Raw genomic sequence first — 25,207 nt, forward strand, 5'->3', positions numbered from 1 at the left:
TAGTTCTGGTGGACTATGCAATGCGATACCCGGAAGCAGTGCCTCTGCGAAATATCTCAGCACGCAGTATTGCGGAGGCACTCTTCCGCGTTATCTCCCGAGTTGGAATCCCGAAAGAGATTCTGACTGATCAAGGCACCACATTTATGTCACGGACACTGCGCGAACTGTATGGGTTATTGGGGATTAAGCCGATCCGCACCAGCGTGTATCACCCATAAACGGACGGTTTAGTGGAACGGTTCAATCGCACCCTCAAAAATATCATTAAAAAATTCGTAAGTGAGGACGCACGTAATTGGGATCAGTGGCTCGAGTTGTTCTCAGTGCGAGAGGTCCCCCAAGCTTCCACGGGGTTCTCCCCATTCTAATTATTATATGGGCGTAAGCCGCGCGGCATCCTTGACGTGCTGCGGGAAAATTGGGAGGAGGGACCTTCACAAAGTAAGAATGAAATTCAATACGTTATGGATCTGCGCGCAAAACTCGACACGCTCACCCACCTAACCCAGGAGAATTTGCTGCGGGCCCAAGAACGGCAAGTCCGCCTGTACAACAAGGGTACGCGCCTTAGGGAGTTCACACCGGGAGATAAAGTACTCGTACTGTTGCCTACGTCGAGCTCCAAATTGATCGCCAAGTGGCAAGGGCCCTTTGAGGTCACACGGCGAGTCGGGGACGTCGACTATGAGGTGAGGCGAACGGGCAGGGGTGGGGCACTACAAATTTACCACCTCAACCTACTTAAACTCTGGAATGAGGAGGTCCCCGTGGCGTTGGTGTCGGTGGTTCCGGAGAAGGCGGAGCTAGGGCTGGAGGTTCAAAAGGGGGCATTGGCATCACGCACCTCTCCGGTCCCCTGTGGAGACCACCTCTCCCCGACCCAACTCACAGAGGTCGCCCAGTTGCAGACCGAGTTTTCGGATGTGTTCTCGCCCCTGCCCGGTCGCACTAACCTCATAGAGCACCACATAGAGACGCCCCCGGGGGTAGTAGTGCGTAGCCGCCCTTACAGGCTACCCGAACACAAAAAAAAGGTGGTTCAGGAAGAACTTGAGACCATGCTCGAAATGGGCATCGTCGAGGAGTCCCACAGTGACTGGAGCAGCCCGGTGGTCTTGGTACCCAAGGCCGACGGGTCGGTCCGGTTCTGTGTGGACTATAGAAAAGTCAACGCGGTGTCTAAATTCGATGCGTACCCGATGCCTCGTATTGATGAGTTGCTCGATCGACTCGGCACTGCTCGCTTTTATTCGACGCTGGATTTGACGAAGGGATATTGGCAGATCCCCTTGACTCCACTATCCCGAGAAAAAACGGCCTTTTCCACACCGTTTGGTTTACACCAATTCGTCACCCTTCCGTTTGGGCTGTTTGGGGTGCCCGCTACGTTTCAGCGGCTGATGGACAGAGTCCTCCACCCTCACACCACTTATGCGGCCGCCTATCTAGATGACATCATCATCATCTATAGTAATGACTGGCAGAGGCGCCTCGAACATCTGAGGGCCGTCCTTAGGTCGCTGAGACGAGCGGGGCTCACAGCCAACCCAAAGAAGTGTGCGATTGGGTGGGTGGAAGTACGGTATCTGGGCTTCCACTTGGGCAACGGACAGGTGCGTCCCCAAATTAATAAGACGGCAGCGATTGCGGCCTCCCCGAGGCCCAAGACCAAAAAGGGGGTGAGACAGTTCCTGGGGCTGGCTGGCTATTACCGTAGGTTTATACCTAATTATTCGGACGTCACCAGCCCGCTGGCTGATCTCACTAAAAAGGGGGCACCAGATCCGGTCCAGTGGACGGAGCAATGCCAGCGGGCTTTTTCTGAAGTGAAGGCTGCACTGTGTGGGGGGCCACTTTTACACTCCCCTGACTTTTCTCTCCCCTTTGTGTTGCAGACCGATGCGTCGGACAGAGGGCTGGGGGCGGTTTTGTCCCAGGAGGGGGAGGACCGCCCCATCCTGTACATTAGCAGGAAGCTGTCAGTGCGTGAGGGGCGCTACAGCACGATCGAGAAAGAGTGTCTGGCGATCAAGTGGGCGGTCCTCGCCCTCCGTTACTACCTGCTGGGGCGCCCTTTCACCCTCTGTTCGGACCACGCTGTTTTGTTGCCAATTTAGCTCGATTTGATCGCTGACTAAATGGAACTTCTTTTAAGCACCGCACTGAATTGCTTTCCGCATCCATCTCACCTCAGAAACTGAGAGGATCGAATGCAACTTTGCCGCACTTCGCAGTGACGTAAGCATGTTAGGGCAAGCCCCCCAGGAACCCATAGAGATTGCACTGAAGTGTCAGTTAGGAGAAAAAAATATTAACATGGGACTCTATCAGTGAACTCTTGGGCGATTTTCAACGTGACTGAAATCGCCCCAAAAGGGGCGGTACTCTAGAAGCAAGACCACCCTGATTGGACAATGATACCCAGAGATAGATTAAAATGGCCTAGAGCAGCACTGGTGAAAGTTTGTTTAAAAACAAAAACTTTTTTTTTCGTTTTGGCAGTGCGTCGCCCAATCGCCCTTATGCACCACCCGCACTTGCGCTACGGTAAAAAATAGACCACAACTCATTTTATAGCTCAGAAATTCATACAAGACCAGCTACCATCGTAACATATTCTGTAAGAAACATATTCTATACCTAACTTTCAGCTTTCGTTTTAAAAAACAAAATCACAGATTTATAACTAAATTTCTATATGGCATAGTGATTGTAAGTTACTACTTTTGGTGAGGTCGTGACCTTGACCCTGAGGCTTTCCGTTTAGATCAAAACACACAATCGTATTGGTTTTGGGAATGCGGAAAATGGAGTTACGACGGTGATCAAATATTTTGCATGATGTTTTATTACGGTTATGATTATTCTGTGAGCGCACCAATCCTTAGGTGTATAAAGTTACAACTTAAAATACAATTAGTGATAACTGTAGACTTTTTAGTGAACTACAACCTTTTTAAGGGAATGCGATGTAGTCAACCATTTATCATGTCCCAGATCAAGCCGCCATTTTTCCACAAGTTTGCAGAATTTTTGCCAAATTCTGAACAGAGTATTCACATCAAAGATTTAGTTTTATCTGTATTATTTCTTTCATCATTTTATTTCAAATTAAAACCAACATCACCATTCAAAACTGTATAGTTTATTGACTGTGAGTATATTTAGTGGGGTATCCCCACAGTACCCAGTTTCTGAGACAGACCCAGCTACAACTGCTACCCAAGCAGTGATATTATAGCTAGTGCCAAATCTGCAACATCTTTGTACAACAAAGAGTACAACACTCCAAAAAGGAACAAGATTTAAATTCTTGTTATAAATTACTGGGAAGATTTTCAGTTTAACTTCAACATTTATTAATCTAATCTCATCTCATTATCTCTAGCCGCTTTATCCTGTTCTACAGGGTCGCAGGCAAGCTGGAGCCTATCCCAGCTGACTACGGGAGAAAGGCGGGGTACACCCTGGACAAGTCGCCAGGTCATCACAGGGCTGACACATAGACACAGACAACCATTCACACTCACATTCACACCTACGGTCAATTTAGAGTCACCAGTTAACCTAACCTGCATGTCTTTGGACTGTGGGGGAAACCGGAGCACCCGGAGGAAACCCACGCGGACACGGGGAGAACATGCAAACTCCGCACAGAAAGGCCCTCGCCGGCCACGGGGCTCGAACCCGGACCTTCTTGCTGTGAGGCGACAGCGCTAACCACTACACCACCGTGCTGCCCCCCCCAATGTTATTTGCTAATAAAATATTTTAAATCTCTCTTCATCCAAAAGGATTTTTGAGTCTTATTATTTGTTTGTGATATTACGTTATATTTTATTATAGAAAACAATACCATTTAACTGTCATAATAGGGTAATCCCATACATAAATATAACTTCTATATAATGCTGCAGTATGAAGTGTGTTGCGTTTGAGAAAGCAAGTGTGTATAAACTGTCAGAGAAAGAGAGAGAGAATAAAATCAAAGTTAAAAAATTTAAACAAACAAACAAACCACCCCAGACCACTTATTTGGAATGAAAGTTTTCATTTATTTATATATTTTTAAAGATTATCATTATAGGGATGATTTTACATCAGTAGGAATAAAAAACATACGTAAAACAACTATAATTTCATGCTGAATAACAGAAAAGGCACTATGCACTCAGAGAAGCAGCATTATTTTATTATTTTCAAATGATTGTCAGTAGGTTTAGTAGTCCCATCCCCCAAAACATCATTAATATGCTTGACTAGACAAAGTTAAAGAAACATACAGATGGGTGACGAATTAAAGGAGACTCAGTAAGGTGTTGGGTCATGATAAGCCACCAAAACACCCTCGATGCACCATATTATAGATTCTACAAGTCTCTGGAAATGTACCAGAATGATGATGACTGTTCTTCCAAAAGGTTTTCCCTCAGATAGTGTTTTGATGATGGTGTGGTGGTGGTGGAATAGAGCGCAGTGTGACAGAGGTATGTGCCAGTCCAAGAGCTCCCTAAGGTGTCTGAGTGGCTTGAAATGGCCATAGCATATGATTTATATCATTTTGCTTTTTATCAACCTTTCAGCGAGTCCTCGTGCTCTGTAGATGGAGATGGGGTCATCGTGGATGAAGGTTTCATCACAGGATAAAGGTGATGAGTTAGCAGAACTTTGGATTGATTTGAAGAGATGCTTCACTATAAGGGGACAAGTGGATACCAGAAACATGGTGCCACCATTGTTTCTTTTACTTTGTCAGTCTACATATATCTTTATGCAGGAGTGCAAACCATGAGAACTTCCCCACACTATCGGCAGATCCGAGGGTTCAAAACAAGCATTATAATTTTCTAAATGTCCTTCTAAGGTCACTTGACATCAGACAGTGACCCTTTCAACCTGCCCTCTGCTCTCTTGTGTTTCTGCAGTGTAACCTGCAGCCTCCAGTATTTAAGATACAGCCACATCAGCTGCCCATTTTTCCTGTTGTCCTCATTCAACTTCTCTGCGCAGTGCCTATCATTTTTAAAAATGTCCCTGATGTCATTCTCCAGGCCCAATTCCACCCCCGCTGGGTCCCTGGCCACTCTGACCAGCAGATTTTTCTCGATCTCCATCCTGTGTTCCTTGGGCAGCAGCGGGCTGCAGAAGGCACTCTGCCTCTCCACCAGCTGGTGCTCCAGTTCATTTAGCAAAACCTGGGCTCCCTGCTGCCATTCCTGCTCCTGTTGCAGAGCTTCATGAAGCGCCTGTCTAGCTGCTCCAGTCTGCAGGGCACGCTTCTTCTTGTCCTCTAGCTCTTCACGTTCCTTCTGCAGCTGCTTACGCTCCTCCATGAGATGTTGGCTGTGAGAGGCCATGGCCTTCTTGTAGCCCTCCACCCGCTGACGCGCTTTCTCTAGCTCCAGGAGGGCAGTTGTGCGTCGGTTCTCCGTCAGCGTATCTTTATACTTGAGCTCCAGGTCTTTGGCGATGGCAGCCACTTGCCCCTCAAACTGGTTTTCAACTTCTTGGGTCTGCCTCTGCGACTCACGTGTCCAGATCCAACCTGACAGGATGAAGAAGTTAATATATGCAACTTTTTATAACAAGGATTAAGTTCAAATATTTTATTTTTTTCGCGGTCCACATCCTGCACTCTGATTGGCTGGCGAGCGGGTCCGTATCCTATGGTACGGACCCCAGTTACGGACCTCTGGCAACTCGCTCGTTCACAACAACAAACATCGTAGCAATTTTTGTCAACGTTTATTTTCGCATTTCTCAGGAGAATAGCATTAATTTTACAGCATGGATAGTGATAACGACAGTGTTCACAGCAAAAGCGAGTTTTACTACCCTGAGGAAGATGAAATAAAAGAAAACATTTCAGGAGAAAGCTAAAAACCTGTAATTTGCTAACGCCGAGCAAAAACATGGCTGAATCCTGAATGACTCCTATTTGTATAAATAGAGGACTACATAGGCGGCAAAATGTAGTTTTTTCCTGCCATGGAAGTGCACTTGTATACTGAGGAGGAAGCAATTTGCATTACAGCCGTGAATGAGGATTCAAAATAGCATTAATTTTACAGCATGGATAGCGATAACGACAGTCTTCACAGTGAAAGCTAGTTTTACTACCCTGAGGAAGAAGAAATAAAAGAAAACATTTCAGGAGAAAGCTAAAAACCTGTAACATGCTAACACCGGGCAAAAACATGGCTGAATCCTGAATGACTATTTGTATCAATAGGGGACTACACAGGCGGCAAAATGTAGTTTTTTTCCTGTCATGGAAGTGCACTTGTATACCGAGGAGGAAGCAATAAGGTATTAGGCAGAGACCCGTCCACCCGTAAATTTGACGGGCGATTGCCGATTTCAACGGGCAAGTATACACACAGACGGATACTGAAACGGACGATAATGCCGAAAATTTTCGCACATGAATACTCCCACATGTCATCCGATAAATCCAGTTATGTTCCGCCCACACACGGACTGGCCATCGGGAGTAGCGGGAGTTTTCCCGGTGGGCTGGTGGTTCAGCGTGGGCCGGCGGAGAAAAAAAAAAAAAAAACAGTTGCGCACTGGCCTTTAATATGATAAGCAATGTTAACAGTTTCTTTAACAAACTGTTAACATTGCTTATTACAGTTGCGCGCTGGCCTTTAATATGATAAGCAATGTTAACAGTTTGTTAAAGAAACTGTTAACATTGCTTATCATATTAAAGGCCAGCGCGCAACTGTTTTTTTTTTCTCTCCGCTGGCCCACACTGAACCACCGGCCCACTGGGAAAACTCCCGCTACTCCCGATGGCCAGTCCGTGTGTGGTTCCGCCATCATTTACAAATCGTAAGAAACACAGTTTAATACGAAAAATACTGAAAACTTGAAATGAAAAATCAGAATATTTCATCGTTTCCGCCATTTTGGCCCGCACTGAATCTTGTAACATGCGGACTGAATAAATCGCGAATTCTGATTGGTCGAAAATTGCCAAACACCCTGCGTTGTAGTTTCCTCTTTCTTGGCGGGAGAACCGCATTTTTTTTTGCTGACTCACTCTTCTGGATCAAGATGAATCCCAACAAACGCCCCAAATTGAATGTGACAAAAACTGATTCGTTTTTCCACAAAAAGACAGAAAAGGTATGTGTGATACATTGATTAACAAGGGGGTTTCATTGGGGTATGGTAAAATAGAATACTGTTGGTTTTTTTTTTTTTATTAAATACTGTAACTAGATCAAAAGATTATATACAATTCATTGTTGTTTATTTTCTTTTCACTTTTGTTACCAAATCAAACACCATACATACATCTGATACATTCAGGAGTGAAACTGAAAAAAATACAAAGTAAAAATATGCAATATTTCTGATCAAAAATTACACGCCATTTCACCCTGAAAATGTCCTAGAATGCAGGAAATGAAGTCTAAATTTCAAAAATTTTCTGGGGGGGCATGCCCCCAGACCCCCCTAGAGGGACTTCGCGCCTGCGGCGCTCGTCTTCGCACCTGCGGCGCTTATCAAGAATATATAAAATATTATTTTTGACTGGTAAATTTCTTTTTCTGCCTAATACCCTAGGAAGCAATTTGCATTACAGCCGTGAATGAAGATTCAAAATGGCGGCTCGGCTTGGTTTTCCCTTTCAGGCGCCCTCGTTTTCTGTTAGAATTTGGTAAAGAAAAAAATAAATATATTATTTACCAGCTTAAGGTCGGTCTGTATGCTGAAATACTGTGACCTCGGCCTTGAATACTGACCTCGGCCCAGAGGGCCTCGCTTAGTACTTTCAAGACCTCAGTCACGGTATTTCACCATACGGACCTCCCAGCTGGTAAATAACATATATATGACAAGAGCAAAGAGAAATAAGGACATAACGTATATTTAAAACCAGTGGATTACTTCTTTTGCTTCACAAGTGGTTGATGTGTTCCTCCCCATCAAAAATACTGAATAAAACAATTTAATAGTTTTAGAGATATAAAGATGAAAAGCCCTTCTCCCCTTCTTTGATAACAAACATGCTGCTGACTAAAGCTTATGGCTATGATTGGATAAATGGTTGCATTTCAGTGTGGCACTACTGCAATACAGTGATGAAAGTGAATTAAATGCTGACTTGCATTCGAAGTAAATGTATTATAATAATGTAATAAAGTCAGTATTTAATTCTTAAAAAAAAGAAAACATTCCCTGCTAACTGTCTTTCACCGAAGACAAAGTGGTGTCACACAAAGAAGACTGTGCTTTTCAGTTTGACAAGTTCTCATGTCAAACGTGGAAAGCAATACCGTCTGTGTATTGTGCGTCACTCTTTTCTCTCCGGTACAAAATCCTCTCCATATGATGGCTGACTCATCCGAGTTATGAAAGGGTGTGGTTTGGGGTTGGTCTGCCCAAGTTAGTCTTCGGGAAAGTGAAAGAAGGTGAAAATGCATTTCCAGTTTGGTTGATTATAAAATCGCATGACCTGTTCAAGTACAGAAACTTATCTAATGACGAAAGAAACTTTTTTTGAAATCTTATATGTCTTCAGTAGATTTTATACAAACCCCATTTCCAGAAAAGATGAGATTTTCCAAAATGCAATAAAAAGAAAAATCTGCGATTTGTTAAGTCACGTGAACCTTTATTTAACTGACAAAAGTACAAAGAAAAGATTTTCAATAGTTTTACTGATGAACTTAATTGTATTTTGTAAATATGAACAAAGTCATAACTTGATGCCTGTAGCACACTCAAAAAGAAAAGTTGGGACAGAGGCAAAATAAGACTGAAAAGTTTATAGGATATTCAAGTAACGCTATTCTGGAAGATTCCACAATAAGCAGGTTAATCGGTAACAGCTGAGGGTATCATGACTGGGTGTAAAAGGAGCATGCACTAAAGGCTCAGTATTTGCAAGCAAGGATGGGTCATGGCTCACTCCTTAGTGCCAAAATTCATGAGAAAATTGTTCGTCAAGTCCAAAAAGAACATTTCTCAACATAAGATTGCAGAGAATTTAGGTCTTTCAAAATCTACAAAGATTCAGGGAATTCGGAGACAGCTCAGTGCGTAAAGGGCAAGGTCAGAAACTACTGTTGAATGTGCGTGACCTTCAAGCCCTCACATGGTACTGCCTGAGAAACCATCATGCTAACGTGACAAATATAGCCACATGGGCTTGGGAGTACTTCAGAAAACTGTTGTCACTGAACAGAGTCTGCCGCTACACCCAGAAATGTAACCTGAAACTGTATTACGCAAAGAGGAAGCCAGTCATCAATTCTACGCAGAAATTACCCAGATTTCTCTGGGTCTGAACTCGTATCAGATGGACCGAAAGACAGTGAAAGCATGTGCTGTGGTCAGATGAGTCCACATTTCAGTTTCACATCACATCACATTATCTCTAGCCGCTTTATCCTTCTACAGGGTCGCAGGCAAGCTGGAGCCTATCCCAGCTGACTACGGGCGAAAGGCGGGGTACACCCTGGACAAGTCGCCAGGTCATCACAGGGCCGACACATAGACACAGACAACCATTCACACTCACATTCACACCTACGGTCAATTTAGGGTCACCAGTTAACCTAACCTGCATGTCTTTGGACTGTGGGGGAAACCGGAGCACCCGGAGGAAACCCACGCGGACACGGGGAGAACATGCAAACTCCACACAGAAAGGCCCTCGCCGGCCCCGGGGCTCGAACCCAGGACCTTCTTGCTGTGAGGCGACAGCGCTAACCACTACACCACCGTGCCGCCCACATTTCAGTTTGTTTTTGGGAAAATCAGACATCGAGTTCTCAGCCGCCAAAGGTGAACAAGACCATCCAGTTTGTTATCAGAGAAAGGTGCAAAAGCCAGCATCTGTGATGATTTTTTTTTTGGAGGGGGGATCAATGCCTGTGGCATGAGTAAGTTGCATATGTGCGAAGGTACCATTTATGCAGAGGCGTATATTGGGATTTTAGAGAGACATATGTTGCCATCAAGGCAACGTCTCTTCCTGGGAAGTCCATGCTTATTTGAGCAGGACAATCCTAGACCTCATTCTGCATAGGCTACAATAGCGTGGCTTCGTAGACAGAGTGCGTGCGCTTGACTGGCCTGCTGCCAGTCCAGATCTGTCTCCTAATGTATGGCGCATCATGATGAGGAGAATCAGACAACGGCAAGCACGGACTGTTGAGCAGCTGAAGTCTTGTATCAAGCAAGAATGGACAAAAATTCCAATTGCAAAACTACAACAATTAGATCCCATACGATTAAAAAGTGATGTAACACAATAGTAATAATGCCTGTGTTCCATGTTTGTTTTTTTTTAAAGTGTGTTGCAGGCATCAAATTCTAACTTTGTTTTATATTTCCAAAATACAATTAAGTCGGTCAGTAAAACTATTGCAAAACTTTTGCCAGTTAAATAAAGGTTCACGTGAATTAATAAAATCACAAATTTTTGTTTTTATTGCATTTTAGAAACTTTTCTGGAAATGAGGTTTGTACAAGCATGGGCCATGCCACTGCAATGCCAGTAACAAACTTTTGCATGATCATAGAAGGATTCTTTTACTAAGATACTCACGAAAAGCCGCAAGGCCGAGCATGGGGACTAACAGAGCGTAGTTCCATTTCCCTCCATCAGAACCCTCACGTGGCACTGGCCTTATATTCCATCCAGGAGGATCATTCAGGTTGTCCATGGAGATAATCTGCAATTAAAAGTCAGTCAAACTGTGACACTGGTACTCTGAAGATTCTTAATACATTTAAAAAAAAAATGCATTTCAGATCATGCACACAGTTTGCTCAGTTGTCCCCATCAGGGTTCATAATGTTTCACTTTGATTCACTGGTTGATAAATTACACCTGCTGGGGCAAAACAGCATATCAGGTCTGAATGTTATAGCATTATGCACTGAAGCACAACACCATACATGCCAAGTTATACGGTTTCCCCATATTTTGTATGGGAAAATGCAATTTTTTGGCCAATACGGCATACACTGATTTTCATACGGGAAAATTACGTTTTGTATCGGAGATTTTTTCCGTTACTCAGAGAAAATTTTCTTAGCATCCACCATTTATTTTTTCAAACACATATGCCCATATGCCCAATGAAACGGAACTATTTTCGCTTTATGTGGTTTTATAGTTGCAACTGTAAAACCACAACGGCAACTGTAGTTAACCGGCGATTTCTGGTTTCGCTTCCCTAAACATTTTAATTGCTGATAGACATTATATGTAGACACAGATGACCAACACTCGTTACTACCATCAGTCGTCAGTAAACTGGAAAAGTATTGAATGAAGAGTAATGGTGGTAACGACCGTTGGTAACCTGTCTCTAAAATGTGTAGTAGGGGATGGAAGCAATTTAACACCATTTACATGTTTGCCGTGCTCTGATTTTCTTTTATTGACCAGGAAAATAATAGATGTATATTGGGGAAAGGTGTTCGATGTAAAACCTGCTCTGGGTGTTGCCAGGTTTCCAATGCTGAAACAGCTTTTTACTGCTTTGCTGTGCCTCCCACATAGCAATGCAGATAGTGAGAGGGCTTTTTCATTGGTTAGGAAAATTCATACTGAGGACAGAAAAAATATGGCTGCAGACACATTAACTGCATATCTGCGAATTAAAATTAACTGTGATGAGGAGCTGGGTCCGTCTCAGAAACCGGTCTCTCATTTGGGACATTATGGTCAAAAAATAAATGTTCTAATTTTACTATTTTTTTTGCATTTACCTAACACTCAATGTTTCTTTTGTCATGTAGAATAAGAATAAAGATAGTATCTTGCTTTATCTGGCCTGCACTGTGGAAATTTTTTTTTTTATTACAATTCACATGCTTTCGTTAACTTGATTTCCATATAAAATAACTCCATCATGAAGAATTAAAGCCCCTCCTTCACAGAGGAGTGAAAATATTGAATAAATTTCCTCTTTTTGATTGCTTGGGTTAAAAATGCCAAGTTATGATGACTGAATTGATTATTCACTTAAATATGAATAATATGATGCATTTTGGGTATTTGATATGGCGAAATAGGACACAATGGAACAGGGTATCTGCCCATTTTTCAAGTACAAATTTAAATACTTTTAAGACCTTTTCAAGACCTCTAAATGGAAAAATTAAGACTGTACCATGGCAAAAAAAATGATAAATCCAACAACTTAAAACTGTTTTCTGCAATAGTTTTTTTTACTAACTTTAAGAAGAATGCACCCAATTGGTGAACAACAGGGTGCATCAATGGCAACTGTTAGACATGCAAACAGCTGAAGCAAAGTCGTGTGTTTTGGGCTGCAGAACTACTGTAGCAGCAAGGAGAAGAGTGGTGTTTACTGGAGAACACACCATGAATCATTTCAAAAACGAAAACAATAAACGGCAAGTAGAACCAGCTGAACAACCTTAGCCGGCATTATTTCAATCCCCAAAGATTATCTTTGATGATGTGTCATTTTGTGTCCGACAGCAAAATCAGTCTGAGTGTCGTACAGTATACAGCCGGCTGAGGAAGTTCTCGAGTATCTTCTGCATTATAGCAGGTAACAGCATAAACCTGTTTATGCAGTCATACAATCATCAGAGCGTTACATTAAACACAAAAAAACAACTGTCACCTTTCATAACCTCATCTCATCTCATCATCTCTAGCCGCTTTATCCTGTTCTACAGGGTCGCAGGCAAGCTGGAGCCTATCCCAGCTGACTACGGGCGAAAGGCGGGGTACACCCTGGACAAGTCGCCAGGTCATCACAGGGCTGACACATAGACACAGACAACCATTCACACTCACATTCACACCTACGGTCAATTTAGAGTCACCAGTTAACCTAACCTGCATGTCTTTGGACTGTGGGGGAAACCGGAGCACCCGGAGGAAACCCACGCGGACACGGGGAGAACATGCAAACTCCACACAGAAAGGCCCTCGCCAGCCCTGGGGCTCGAACCCAGGACCTTCTTGATGTGAGGCGATAGCGCTAACCACTACACCACCGTGCCGCCCGGAACAACAACAAAAACAACAAAAAAATCGGATTTCACAACAAATCGGATATGGGTCGTTTCAGGTTGCAGTCTGAACGTAGTGTAACACACACACACGCGGGCACCTCGTGTCCGTGAAAAACCAGTTTCCCAGTCCGCCGTGTTCCCAGCTCTGCGTTATCGTCTTTAAACACATTTGTGCGAACCAACGCTTTTTATCGCAAACGATTCTTCTCCTTATTTTGGGGGTATTAATCATCCCCCAACCACTTGTCGTTAAACAGACATCTTCCCATAATTATCAACGTTTTCTAGCACCCGCGCAAACTACCTGCGTATCTCTCAGTCTTCACAACCACCACACCACACCACACTTCCTCCAGTAGCCTCCTAACGTTAGTACTTGATCTACAGAACGCACAGACCCAATGCTGCTGTTAGGACTTGGACTGTTTTGGCCTCTAGAGGCCGCTGTTATTTCCTTTTCATGTCGTGTTTATTTTGGCCTCTAGAGGCCGCCACTGTTCCTGTGTTTTGTGTTTGTGTTAATTGCCTAATTATCTTCACCTGTGTCCTTAATTAGTTTGTCTATTTATACCCCTGAGTTCAGTCCTCTTGACGGAGTCTTTGTGCTGTTATGTTTATCTCCAGTTTCCTTTGTACTGTGTTTTTTGATCTTCTTAGCTTTTGTATTTTTGCACTTTGCTTTTCTTTTGGATTATACTCTTTGGTTTTTTTTTGTCTTTTGTTTTGCCCTGTATATAGTGTATATAGTTTAAATAAACCTTTTGATTCTTTTTCTACTTCCGCCTCACGCCTCTGCATTTGAGTCATCCCCCTGGTGGCCTAGTGGGGGTTTGCTGGATTATCACACCAACGAACCAGGTTCGAATCCCAGCAAAACCCTAACAGAAAGACTCCGTCATGACCGACTCAGCAGAGGCTGCTTCAACTGTCTACCCGGCCAACCTTCAGGGAATTATGGCAGCTTTGACACGCTTCGGAGCGACCATGGACGCTCATGGACGTACGCTCACCAGCCAACGTGAGGCCCTCGCTCGCCACGAGGAACTGCTTCAGCAAATTGGGAAAACCCTGGCACAGCTGACATCTCTGCCTGCATCTCCTGCTCCTGATCCAGTTCCTGCTCCTGATCCAGCTCCCACTCCTGCTCCAGTGCCTCCTGCAATGCTGCCTTCTTCACCTCGCGAACCCAGCCTTCCTGCACCACAGAGGTATGACGGCAAGCACAGTGAGTGCCGAGAGTTCCTTACCCAGTGTCAACTCACCTTTGAGCTTCAGCCTACCACCTACACTACGGATCGCCGCAAGATTGCCTTTGTGATCACCTTATTAGCTGGTAAGGCGCGAGCCTGGGCTACTGCTATCTGGCAAAGACAGGGACCTGAGTGCTTTGATTTCCAGCTGTTTTCTGAAGAGATGCTTCGGGTCTTCGATCAGGCAGACATCAGTACCGACGCAGCCCGAAAGCTCATGTCCATCCGGCAAGGAGGAAGCGTCGCAGATTACGCCATCTCGTTCCGAACACTCGCAGCAGTAAGTGGATGGAACGAGACTGCCCTGGTGTCAGCCTTCCACCATGGTCTGTCTGACCCCATCAAGGACGGTCTGGCCTCTATTGGATGCCCAAGTGACCTCGAAACCCTCATCTCACATGCTATTCGTCTGGACAACAGGATGAGAGAACGCCACCAAGCCTTGAGCCCCCCCAGCCTCCCTACCTCTACCTGGAAACCGTCTACCTCCTTCAGTGACTGTCCAGAACCCATGCAAGTGGGTCGTACTCGCCTCTCCGCATCTGAGAGGGAGCGCAGAAGGAGGGACAAGTGCTGCATCTACTGTGGCAAGCCTGGTCACTTCCGAGCATCATGTCCCGAACTCTTGGGAAAAGGACCGCCCCGTCCAGCCGAGGGAGGGTTGTGACGGGGCCTACCCTCTCTCCCGGACTCCCTGGCCAAGGAATCTACATCCCGGTCTCCATCTCCTGGGGTGAGTCTGTCCACTCTTGTCAAGCTTTGATAGACTCAGGGGCGGCTGGGAACTTTATGGATATTCACTTCGCCCAAAGCATCAATATACCTACTGCACCTCTTGAAGTCCCTCTGTCTGTGTCTGCCCTCGATGGCCAAGCGTTAGGTGATGGAAGAGTCACTCAAGTTACTTCTCCAGTCTTCCTCCAGTCTCAAGGTCACAAGGAAGAAATATCCCTGCACCTGATTCCTTCACCTGAGTTCCCAGTTATTCTAGGCCTTCCTTGGCTTACTCGCCACAACCCTCGCATAGACTGGGTAACAAGCCAGGTTGTGGAATGGGGCCCTGCATGCCATGCCTCTTGTCTGCTCTCTAGCTCTCCTGTGTCTCCTGCCGAGCCCCCTGATCTCACCGAGTTATCTCAAGTTCCCACAGAGTACTGGGATCTCAAGGAGGTATTCAGCAAGAGCAGGGCCGCCGTTCTTCCTCCGCACCGGGCCTACGACTGTGCCATCGACTTGCTCCCTGGGACTACCCCTCCTCGTGGCAGACTGTTTTCACTCTCTCAGCCAGAACGCAAGGCCATGGAGGAATACCTCAAAGATGCCCTGGTCTCTGGGTTTATTCGACCCTCCACTTCACCTGCTGGAGCCGGCTTCTTCTTTGTCGGCAAGAAGGATGGGGGGCTCCGACCATGTATTGATTACAGGGGCCTGAATAAGATCACTGTGCGCAACCGATATCCCCTTCCGCTGATGTCCACAGCTTTCGACCTGCTCCAAGGCGCCACCTTCTTCACCAAGTTGGACCTACGGAACGCATACCACCTCATCCGTATCCGACAGGGAGACGAGTGGAAGACTGCCTTTAACACCCCGTCTGGGCACTACGAATACCAGGTGATGCCCTTCGGACTCACCAACGCACCAGCTGTTTTTCAGGCCCTAATCAACGACGTCTTAAGGGACATGATTAACCTATACGTTTTTGTCTACCTCGACGACATCCTTATCTTTTCCAAGACCGTGCAGGAGCACCGCCACCATGTCCGCCAGGTTCTCCAGAGGCTGCTACAGAACAATCTGTTCGTCAAGGCCCAGAAATGCGAATTTCATGTTCCCGAGGTCTCCTTTCTGGGATTTATTGTACGGACAGGCCAACTCCAAATGGACCCTGCCAAGACCCTGGCCGTCCGGGATTGGCCTACTCCCAAGTCCGTTAAGGAGGTTCAGCGGTTCTTAGGATTCGCTAACTTCTACCGCAAGTTCATCAGGAACTTCAGTTCTGTGGCAGCACCCATGTCTGACCTCACCAAAGGGACAGGTGGATCTTATGGCTGGTCTCCTCAGGCAGAAAAGGCGTTCAAAGACCTCAAGGACCGCTTCTGCACGGCACCCATTCTGGTTCTCCCGGACACCTCCCAACCATTCATCGTGGAGGTGGACGCCTCGGACAGTGGTGTCGGCGCGGTGCTCTCTCAACGTTCGGAAGGAAAGCTGCACCCCTGCGCTTACTTCTCCCACCGCCTGAGTCCTGCTGAGTCCCGGTACGATGTGGGGGATCGAGAACTGCTAGCGGTCAAACTGGCGCTTGAGGAGTGGAGGCACTGGCTGGAGGGAGCACAACATCCATTCCTGGTTTGGACTGACCACAAGAACCTGGAGTACCTCCAGCAAGCCAAGAGACTGAACCCTCGACAGGCTAGGTGGGCCCTGTTTTTCAGTCGGTTTGACTTCACCCTCTCATACCGCCCCGGCTCCAAGAACACCAAACCTGACGCACTGTCCAGACTGTTCTCTGCCACTAACAGGGAGAATGAAGTCGGGCCTATTATCCCTGTGTCCCGGATTGTGGCCCCTGTCCGCTGGGGTATTGAGGAGGCTGTCCGACGAGCCCAACGCCAGGACCCCGGTCCTGGGACGGGGCCACCAGGCCTCTTGTACGTCCCACATCAAGCCCGGGCCAAGGTTCTCCAGTGGGGTCACTCTTCCCCTCTCACCGCCCACCCGGGAGCTCGGAGGACCCTGGACTTCCTGAAAAGACGCTTCTGGTGGCCTAACATGGAGAAGGAAGTAAGGTCATTTGTCCTGTCCTGTGAGGTTTGCACCAGAACCAAGAACCCACGACAGCGTCCCCAGGGTCTCCTGCATCCTCTGACCATTCCCCGGCGTCCCTGGTCCCACGTGGCAGTCGACTTTATCACGGGTCTCCCTGAGTCACAAGGTAACACGGTCATTTTGGTCTTAGTTGACAGATTCTCCAAGGCCTGCCGCTTCATACCACTGTGCAAACTCCCCTCTGCTCTTGAAACTGCGAAACTTTTGTTTAATCATGTCTTCCGAGTCTTTGGTCTTCCACAGGACATCGTCTCAGACCGAGGGCCCCAGTTCTCCTCCCGAGTGTGGCACGGGTTCTGCAAGGTCATCGGAGCCACTGCCAGCCTCTCCTCTGGGTTTCATCCACAGTCCAATGGTCAGACGGAGAGGCTCAACCAGGACCTGGAAACCACCCTGCGAGGCCTGGCTATGGATAACCCGACATCGTGGAGCACCTGGCTGCCATGGGCGGAGTACGCCCACAACACCCTGCAGTCATCGGCCACCAAGCTGTCGCCATTCCAGTGCCAATTCGGGTTCCAGCCACCTCTGTTCCCGGACCAGGAGGAGGACGCGGGGGTGCCCTCGGTCAACCAATATGTGAGACGGTGTCGCAAGACCTGGAGCAAGGTCAGGAAGACCCTCATACAGACCTCCAGAACCAACCAGACTCAGGCCAACCGCCATAGAAGACCTGCACACGCTTTCCGCCCTGGGCAGCGTGTTTGGCTGTCCACTAAGGACCTTCCACTGCGGGTGGAGAACCGCAAGCTTGCTCCTCGCTACATTGGCCCCTTCAAGGTGGTGCGCAGGGTGAACCCTGTCTCCTACCGGCTCCAGTTGCCCCGGACTCTGAGGATCAACCCCACTTTCCATGTTTCCCTGTTACGGCCCGTACTGACATCTACGTATGCCCCTGCCCCTAGGAACCCCCCACCCCCCCGCATCTTCCAGGGGCAGACTGTGTTCACTGTGAATCGCCTGCTTGACTCCCGCCGGGTCCGTGGCGGCTTGCAATATCTGGTGGACTGGGAGGGCTATGGTCCTGAGGAGCGCTGCTGGGTTCCTGCTCGGGATGTCCTAGATAAAGAACTGTGTCGGGACTTCCATTCGGCCCATCCGGATCGCCCTGGGAACGTCAGGAGACGCTCCTAGAGGAGGGGGTCCTGTTAGGACTTGGACTGTTTTGGCCTCTAGAGGCCGCTGTTATTTCCTTTTCATGTCGTGTTTATTTTGGCCTCTAGAGGCCGCCACTGTTCCTGTGTTTTGTGTTTGTGTTAATTGCCTAATTATCTTCACCTGTGTCCTTAATTAGTTTGTCTATTTATACCCCTGAGTTCAGTCCTCTTGACGGAGTCTTTGTGCTGTTATGTTTATCTCCAGTTTCCTTTGTACTGTGTTTTTTGATCTTCTTAGCTTTTGTATTTTTGCACTTTGCTTTTCTTTTGGATTATACTCTTTGGTTTTTTTTTGTCTTTTGTTTTGCCCTGTATATAGTGTATATAGTTTAAATAAACCTTTTGATTCTTTTTCTACTTCCGCCTCACGCCTCTGCATTTGAGTCATCCCCCTGGTGGCCTAGTGGGGGTTTGCTGGATTATCACACCAACGAACCAGGTTCGAATCCCAGCAAAACCCTAACAGCTGCCCCAAAAGGTACGCTGGTCACTTTTAAAATTACGGTTAAAAAAAAAAAACCGGATGGAGACATTTCACTCATTCGGTCCAATATTAAATTTAATACCTCCCTTTCGAAAATTCCAGTCATTCCAAACAATTTAAGACGTTTTTAGGCCTTGAAAACCGAAAGTTGTATTTAAGACTTTTTAAGGACCGCGGGAAGCCTGAATAATTGGTGAATTATGGTATCAATCAGTCTGTTTTACTATATTTTTGAACTTTTGCCTCAGTATATCAAGTATTGATTACTTTTGATTCATAGATATTATGCATACGTTGTGAATTCGGAAACAAATGCAATAAAGATTGTTGGATTACAAATAGTTTATTTGTGGTTTTTTTCCTCAAACATTTCTTCAGACAAGTCAAAATCACATTCGGACAAGTAAATTTCCTGTCAACTTGCCCGACAGGACAAGTGGTTTCAAAAGTTAATGTAGAGCCCTGAACACCACCGTGCCGCCCCACTGCTGTTATATTTCAAGTAATTTTCTCTGGTGGAATGTAATATTCTAGGTGATGTCAACCCTTGTCAAATAGAACTTTGTGGAGTTTTTATGAACTATTTAAGATTAATACATTTTATTTGCAAAATTTACATCAATAATTCTGGTATTACTGATACAATGTATCTTAAATAATTAAGTTTATAGTTCAGTCATTCTCTTTAGTAGATAATTGTTTACTTGACTGTACATACACAGTCCTTTTTAATTCAGTTGTTTTCTCTGGGATCTAAAATTTCTTTATATTCAGCACATGCTCATTTGATCCCTTTAACTTGATGCAGTGTGATAAATATGTCGATTACAATAGGAGTGTATAGTGTGGAATAAAACAATCAGTGCTTTGGATTATATATTGGAATTTTTTCTCGTGTATAAGGGCTCATGGGTGCATGTAAGGGAAAAGTACAGGTTAAAGGGCATGGGGAACCAAAGGTTGACATGTATGCAACACTGTGGTTCCTACACTACCGTTCAAAAGTTTGGGGTCACTTTGAAATGTCCTTATTTTTGAAAGAAAAGCACTGTTCTTTTCAATGAAGATCACTTTAAACTAATCAGAAATCCACTCTATACATTGCTAATATGGTAAATGACTATTCTAGCTGCAAATGTCTGGTTTTTGGTGCAATATCTCCATAGGTGTATAGAGGCCCATTTCCAGCAACTCTCACTCCAGTGTTCTAATGGTACAATGTGTTTGCTCATTGCCTCAGAAGGCTAATGGATGATTAGAAAACCCTTGTACAATCATGTTAGCACAGCTGAAAACAGTTGAGCTCTTTAGAGAAGCTATAAAACTGACCTTCCTTTGAGCAGATTGAGTTTCTGGAGCATCACATTTGTGGGGTCGATTAAATGCTCAAAATGGCCAGAAAAATGTCTTGACTATATTTTCTATTCATTTTACAACTTATGGTGGGAAATAAAACTGTGACTTTTCATGGAAAACACAAAATTGTCTGGGTGACCCCAAACTTTTGAACGGTAGTGTAAATATTATACTTTGGGTGCATTTTTGCTCAAACCGACCGCATATGGCATTGTAAACACACAGTAAATACAGGCTTTACTCAGACAGTAAACAAAAACATTCTTACAAAACTAGACTCCAGGTTACACCAAGTCATTTCTATACAATGCTAAGCTAATGCAAATTTTCTCTTCAGGTCAACAGTGACTGTCTGCACATTTGACTTAAATACAAAACATTTTACTTCAATAATTTATAACTTGGTAATAAATTAAGCTTTTTTTTTTTCAACCAACACCTATTTTACTTACCTTGAGAAAAAGCACTAAACACTCACAAACTGTTTCTTCTCTAAGGTGCTCTCGGCGCCGGGCAAAGATACGCTGTGAACGTTAGTTACGCAACCAACGTCAAACAAACTTGTTTATCTTGTCATGGGGGTGGGAGGGAGGTGTGTGTGTGTGTGTGGGGGGGGGAATTTGATATTTCAAATGTTGTATTTTTGATTGATATTAAACAACTTTTTTATTAACATTCTACGTGTGTAATTAAATTTATTTCACTCTATTATTCATTTAAACTTGCTCAAATTAATTTCTCTTGATAATGCAGTGGTAATACTTTGTCTTTGGACTCCCCCGTGTTACGGAGCGCATTGGTACAGTCCGATGATGAGCCTCAGTTGTGTTTATAAATATAGAAGTTCACCTGCAGAATTTCCTTCTTATTATTTTTGCCGGTCAGAGAAGTGCGTAGTTCATGATGTAGAGCAGGGGTGTCAAACCTGATCCATAAAGGGCCTTGTGGCTGCAGGTTTTCATTCCAGCCATGCAGCAGCACACCTGACTTGGCTCATTCAATCAACTGAACTGTCTTCACACAGTCAAATACTTGCAGCCACACCCACCCTTGATTAAAGGGTGGGTGTGTCAGTTGATTGAATAAGCCAGGGGTGTCAAACCTGATCCATAAAGGGCCGTGTGGCTGCAGGTTTTCATTCCAGCCATGCAGCAGCACCCTGATTTGGCTTATTCAATCAACTGACACACCCACCCTTTAATCAAGGGTGGGTGTGGCTGCAAGTATTTGACTGTGTGAAGACAGTTCAGTTGATTGAATGAGCCAAGTCAGGTGTGCTGCTGCATGGCTGGAATGAAAACCTGCAGCCACAAGGCCCTTTATGGATCAGGTTTGACACCCCTGATGTAGAGTTTAAGGGGATAACTTTTTTTGACAGAGGCAACTGGCAGATGACAATATTTTATTCCTGCAAGACAAAAATCAACTATCTCATGCCTTAACTCTGGTTGAGCATCTCTCTAATGCCTCAGGCCTTAAACTGAACATTTCCAAGTGTGAGATATTATCCTTACCAGTGGCGGCTGCTGGTTTTAAAACGGGAAGCCCATTTTACGCATTCATCGTAAAACCTGTAGGCCGGATATCAAAGCATAGAAAAGTGTGCCCCATTAGCACAGTGAACTAGACAACCCTACCTAGTGGCAGAAAGTATTTTTGCTTGTACATTTCATGTTATAGTCTGGCTTGCCAGGCTAGTGCCTCATATCCTTAATCAGAAATATCAAACATCCAAAAATCACTGGCTATTCAACGAAGAGCCTTGAACATCATACCCTGATATGCAACACAGAGTCTTTAACACAACACCCAGCTGTGCAACACATCCTTGAACATCTTCTGCAACACAGTCTGGAAATTCATAACCAGGTAGGCTATGCAACACACAGAACCTTGAATATTATACCCAGGTATAACCTATAACACAGAGCCCACCATTCTCTTAACATTACTGAACAATATACACACTTCAGATTCATGAACACTATTTATACACAAATTCTGCCCTCTGCTCCTTTTCCAGAAAATGGTCTGTGACCCTGTCATACCAGCTGGTTGTGCTTTCCAGAGACTTCACCAATTTCTGTTAGCAGCTAGCACTGCAGATCCCAATAAGGCTCAAGCTAGCCTACAACCAGATTGAACTACAAAAGAAATAAACGAGCGAATTCACGAATGATCAAACTGATAGAATGGATGAAAGTTAACAGAGCACAACGAGTAATATTTACATTTATTTACAGAGTAATGTACAGAGACATCAATGAGAAGAAACGTTTATATGAAAAGAAATTCGGACAGCACTTTGGTACACGACTACACTTTCTCGACATCTGCTAGGGACTGACTGATCATTCTTCTGTGTTCCTCACCGAAGTACCGCCCTCCTCATGTCTTTGAAACACTACCTCCAATAATCCTTTATCAGCCTGGCTTCTTGTCCCTCCCACTGTCTCGTTTAGTCCCAGAGAAGCCCGGCTTCCCTGGAAGTGACGATTTTGTTGATTTTAACCAATAACTGTTAGGGTTTTGCTGGGATTCGAACCTGGTTCGTTGGTGTGATGATCCAGCAAACCCCCACTAGGCCACCAGGGGAATGACTCAAATGCAGAGGCGTGAGGCGGAAGTAGAAAAAGTAACAAAAGGTTTATTTATACTATGTACACTATATACAATCCAAGGCAAAACAAAAAAAACAAAAACAAAGAGTATAATTCAAAAAGAAAAAGGCAAAAATGCAAAAGCTCAGAAGATCCACAAAACACAGTACAAAGGAAACTGGAGATAAACATAACAGCACAAAGACTCCGTGACAAGAGGACTGAACTCAGGGGTATAAATACACAAACTAATTAAGGACACAGGTGAAGATAATTAGGACTAACAGGCAATTAACAAAAAAACCCACAAAACACAGGAACAGTGGCGGCCTCTAGAGGCCAAAATAAATATGACACGAAAAGGAAATAACAGCGGCCTCTAGAGGCCAAAACAGTCCAAGTCCTAACAGGACCCCCCCCCCCTCTAGGAGCGTCTCCTGATGTTCCCAGGGTGATCCGGATGGGCCGAATGGAAGTCCCGACACAGTTCTTTATCCAGGACATCCCGAGCAGGAACCCAGCAGCGCTCCTCAGGACCATAGCCCTCCCAGTCCACCAGATATTGCAACCCGCCGCGGACCCGGCGGGAGTCAAGCAGGCGATGCACAGTGAACACAGTCTGCCCCTGGAAGATGCGGGGGGGGTGGGGGGTTCCTAGGGGCAGGGGCATACGTAGACATCAGTACAGGCCGCAACAGGGAAACATGGAAAGTGGGGTTGATCCTCAGAGTCCGGGGCAACTGGAGCCGGTAGGAGACAGGGTTCACCCTGCGCACCACCTTGAAGGGGCCAATGTAGCGAGGAGCAAGCTTGCGGTTCTCCACCCGCAGCGGAAGGTCCTTAGTGGACAGCCAAACCCGCTGCCCAGGGCGGAAAGTGTGTGCAGGTCTTCTATGGCGGTTGGCCTGAGTCTGGTTGGTTCTGGAGGTCTGTATGAGGGTCTTCCTGACCTTGCTCCAGGTCTTGCGACACCGTCTCACATATTGGTTGACCGAGGGCACCCCCGCGTCCTCCTCCTGGTCCGGGAACAGAGGTGGCTGGAACCCGAATTGGCACTGGAATGGCGACAGCTTGGTGGCCGATGACTGCAGGGTGTTGTGGGCATACTCTGCCCATGGCAGCCAGGTGCTCCATGATGTCGGGTTATCCATAGCCAGGCCTCGCAGGGTGGTTTCCAGGTCCTGGTTGAGCCTCTCCGTCTGACCATTGGACTGTGGGTGAAACCCAGAGGAGAGGCTGGCAGTGGCTCCGATGACCTTGCAGAACCCGTGCCACACTCGGGAGGAGAACTGGGGCCCTCGGTCTGAGACGATGTCCTGTGGAAGACCAAAGACTCGGAAGACATGATTAAATATAAGTTTCGCTGTTTCAAGAGCAGAGGGGAGTTTGCACAGAGGTATGAAGCGGCAGGCCTTGGAGAATCTGTCAACAATGACCAAAATGACCATGTTACCTTGTGACTCAGGGAGACCCGTGATGAAGTCGACTGCCACGTGGGACCAGGGACGCCGGGGAATGGTCAGAGGATGCAGGAGACCCTGGGGACGCTGTCGTGGGTTCTTGGTTCTGGTGCAAACCTCACAGGACAGGACAAATGACCTTACTTCCTGCTCCATGTTAGGCCACCAGAAGCGTCTTTTCAGGAAGTCCAGGGTCCTCCGAGCTCCCGGGTGGGCGGTGAGAGGGGAAGAGTGACCCCACTGGAGAACCTTGGCCCGGGCTTGATGTGGGACGTACAAGAGGCCCGGTGGCCCCGTCCCAGGACCGGGGTCCTGGCGTTGGGCTCGTCGAACAGCCTCCTCAATACCCCAGCGGACAGGGGCCACAATCTGGGACACCGGGATAATAGGCCCGACTTCATTCTCCCTGTTAGTGGCAGAAAACAGCCTGGACAGTGCGTCAGGTTTGGTGTTCTTGGAGCCGGGACGGTACGAGAGGGTGAAGTCAAACCGACTGAAAAACAGGGCCCACCTAGCCTGTCGAGGGTTCAGTCTCTTGGCTTGCTGGAGGTACTCCAGGTTCTTGTGGTCAGTCCAAACCAGGAATGGATGTTGCACTCCCTCCAGCCAGTGCCTCCACTCCTCAAGGGCCAGTTTGACCGCTAGCAGTTCTCGATCCCCCACATCGTACCGGGACTCCGCAGGACTCAGGCGGTGGGAGAAGTAAGCGCAGGGGTGCAGCTTTCCTTCCGAATGTTGAGAGAGTACCGCGCCGACACCACTGTCCGAGGCGTCCACCTCCACGATGAATGGTTGGGAGGTGTCCGGGAGGACCAGAATGGGTGCCGTGCAGAAGCGGGCCTTGAGGTCTTTGAACGCCTTTTCTGCCTGAGGAGACCAGCCATAAGATCCACCTGTCCCTTTGGTGAGGTCTGACATGGGTGCTGCCACAGAACTGAAGTTCCTGATGAACTTGCGGTAGAAGTTAGCGAATCCTAAGAACCGCTGAACCTCCTTAACAGACTTGGGAGTAGGCCAGTCCCGGACGGCCAGGGTCTTG

General features: G+C 46.2%; 1 protein-coding gene across 1 annotated transcript; it reads right to left on the bottom strand.

Moving 5' to 3' along the window:
* Positions 1-4,174: 4,174 nt before the first annotated feature.
* LOC132867365 (coiled-coil domain-containing protein 127-like) lies at positions 4,175-20,669 on the bottom strand. Its single transcript, XM_060900236.1, has 3 exons — positions 20,561-20,669; positions 10,574-10,700; positions 4,175-5,548 (listed from the first exon to the last, which is right to left on the bottom strand). Exons 2-3 carry the CDS (start codon positions 10,689-10,691, stop codon positions 4,869-4,871), a joined length of 798 nt encoding a protein of 265 aa, XP_060756219.1. The 5' UTR covers positions 10,692-10,700; positions 20,561-20,669; the 3' UTR covers positions 4,175-4,868.
* Between the last annotated feature and the right edge of the window lie 4,538 nt (positions 20,670-25,207).

The sequence above is a fragment of the Neoarius graeffei genome, chromosome 19 (genome assembly GCF_027579695.1).
Source record: "Neoarius graeffei isolate fNeoGra1 chromosome 19, fNeoGra1.pri, whole genome shotgun sequence".
NCBI lineage: Eukaryota > Metazoa > Chordata > Actinopteri > Siluriformes > Ariidae > Neoarius > Neoarius graeffei.

What these genes read in the sequence shown, in the direction of transcription:
- LOC132867365 (XM_060900236.1), bottom strand. Translation starts at nt 10,691, where the DNA reads ATGGACAACCTGAATGATCCTCCTGGATGGAATATAAGGCCAGTGCCA. An exon ending in GCTCGGCCTTGCGGCTTTTC is followed by an intron (nt 5,549 to 10,573) that starts GTGAGTATCTTA and finishes TCATCCTGTCAG; the next exon opens with GTTGGATCTGGACACGTGAG.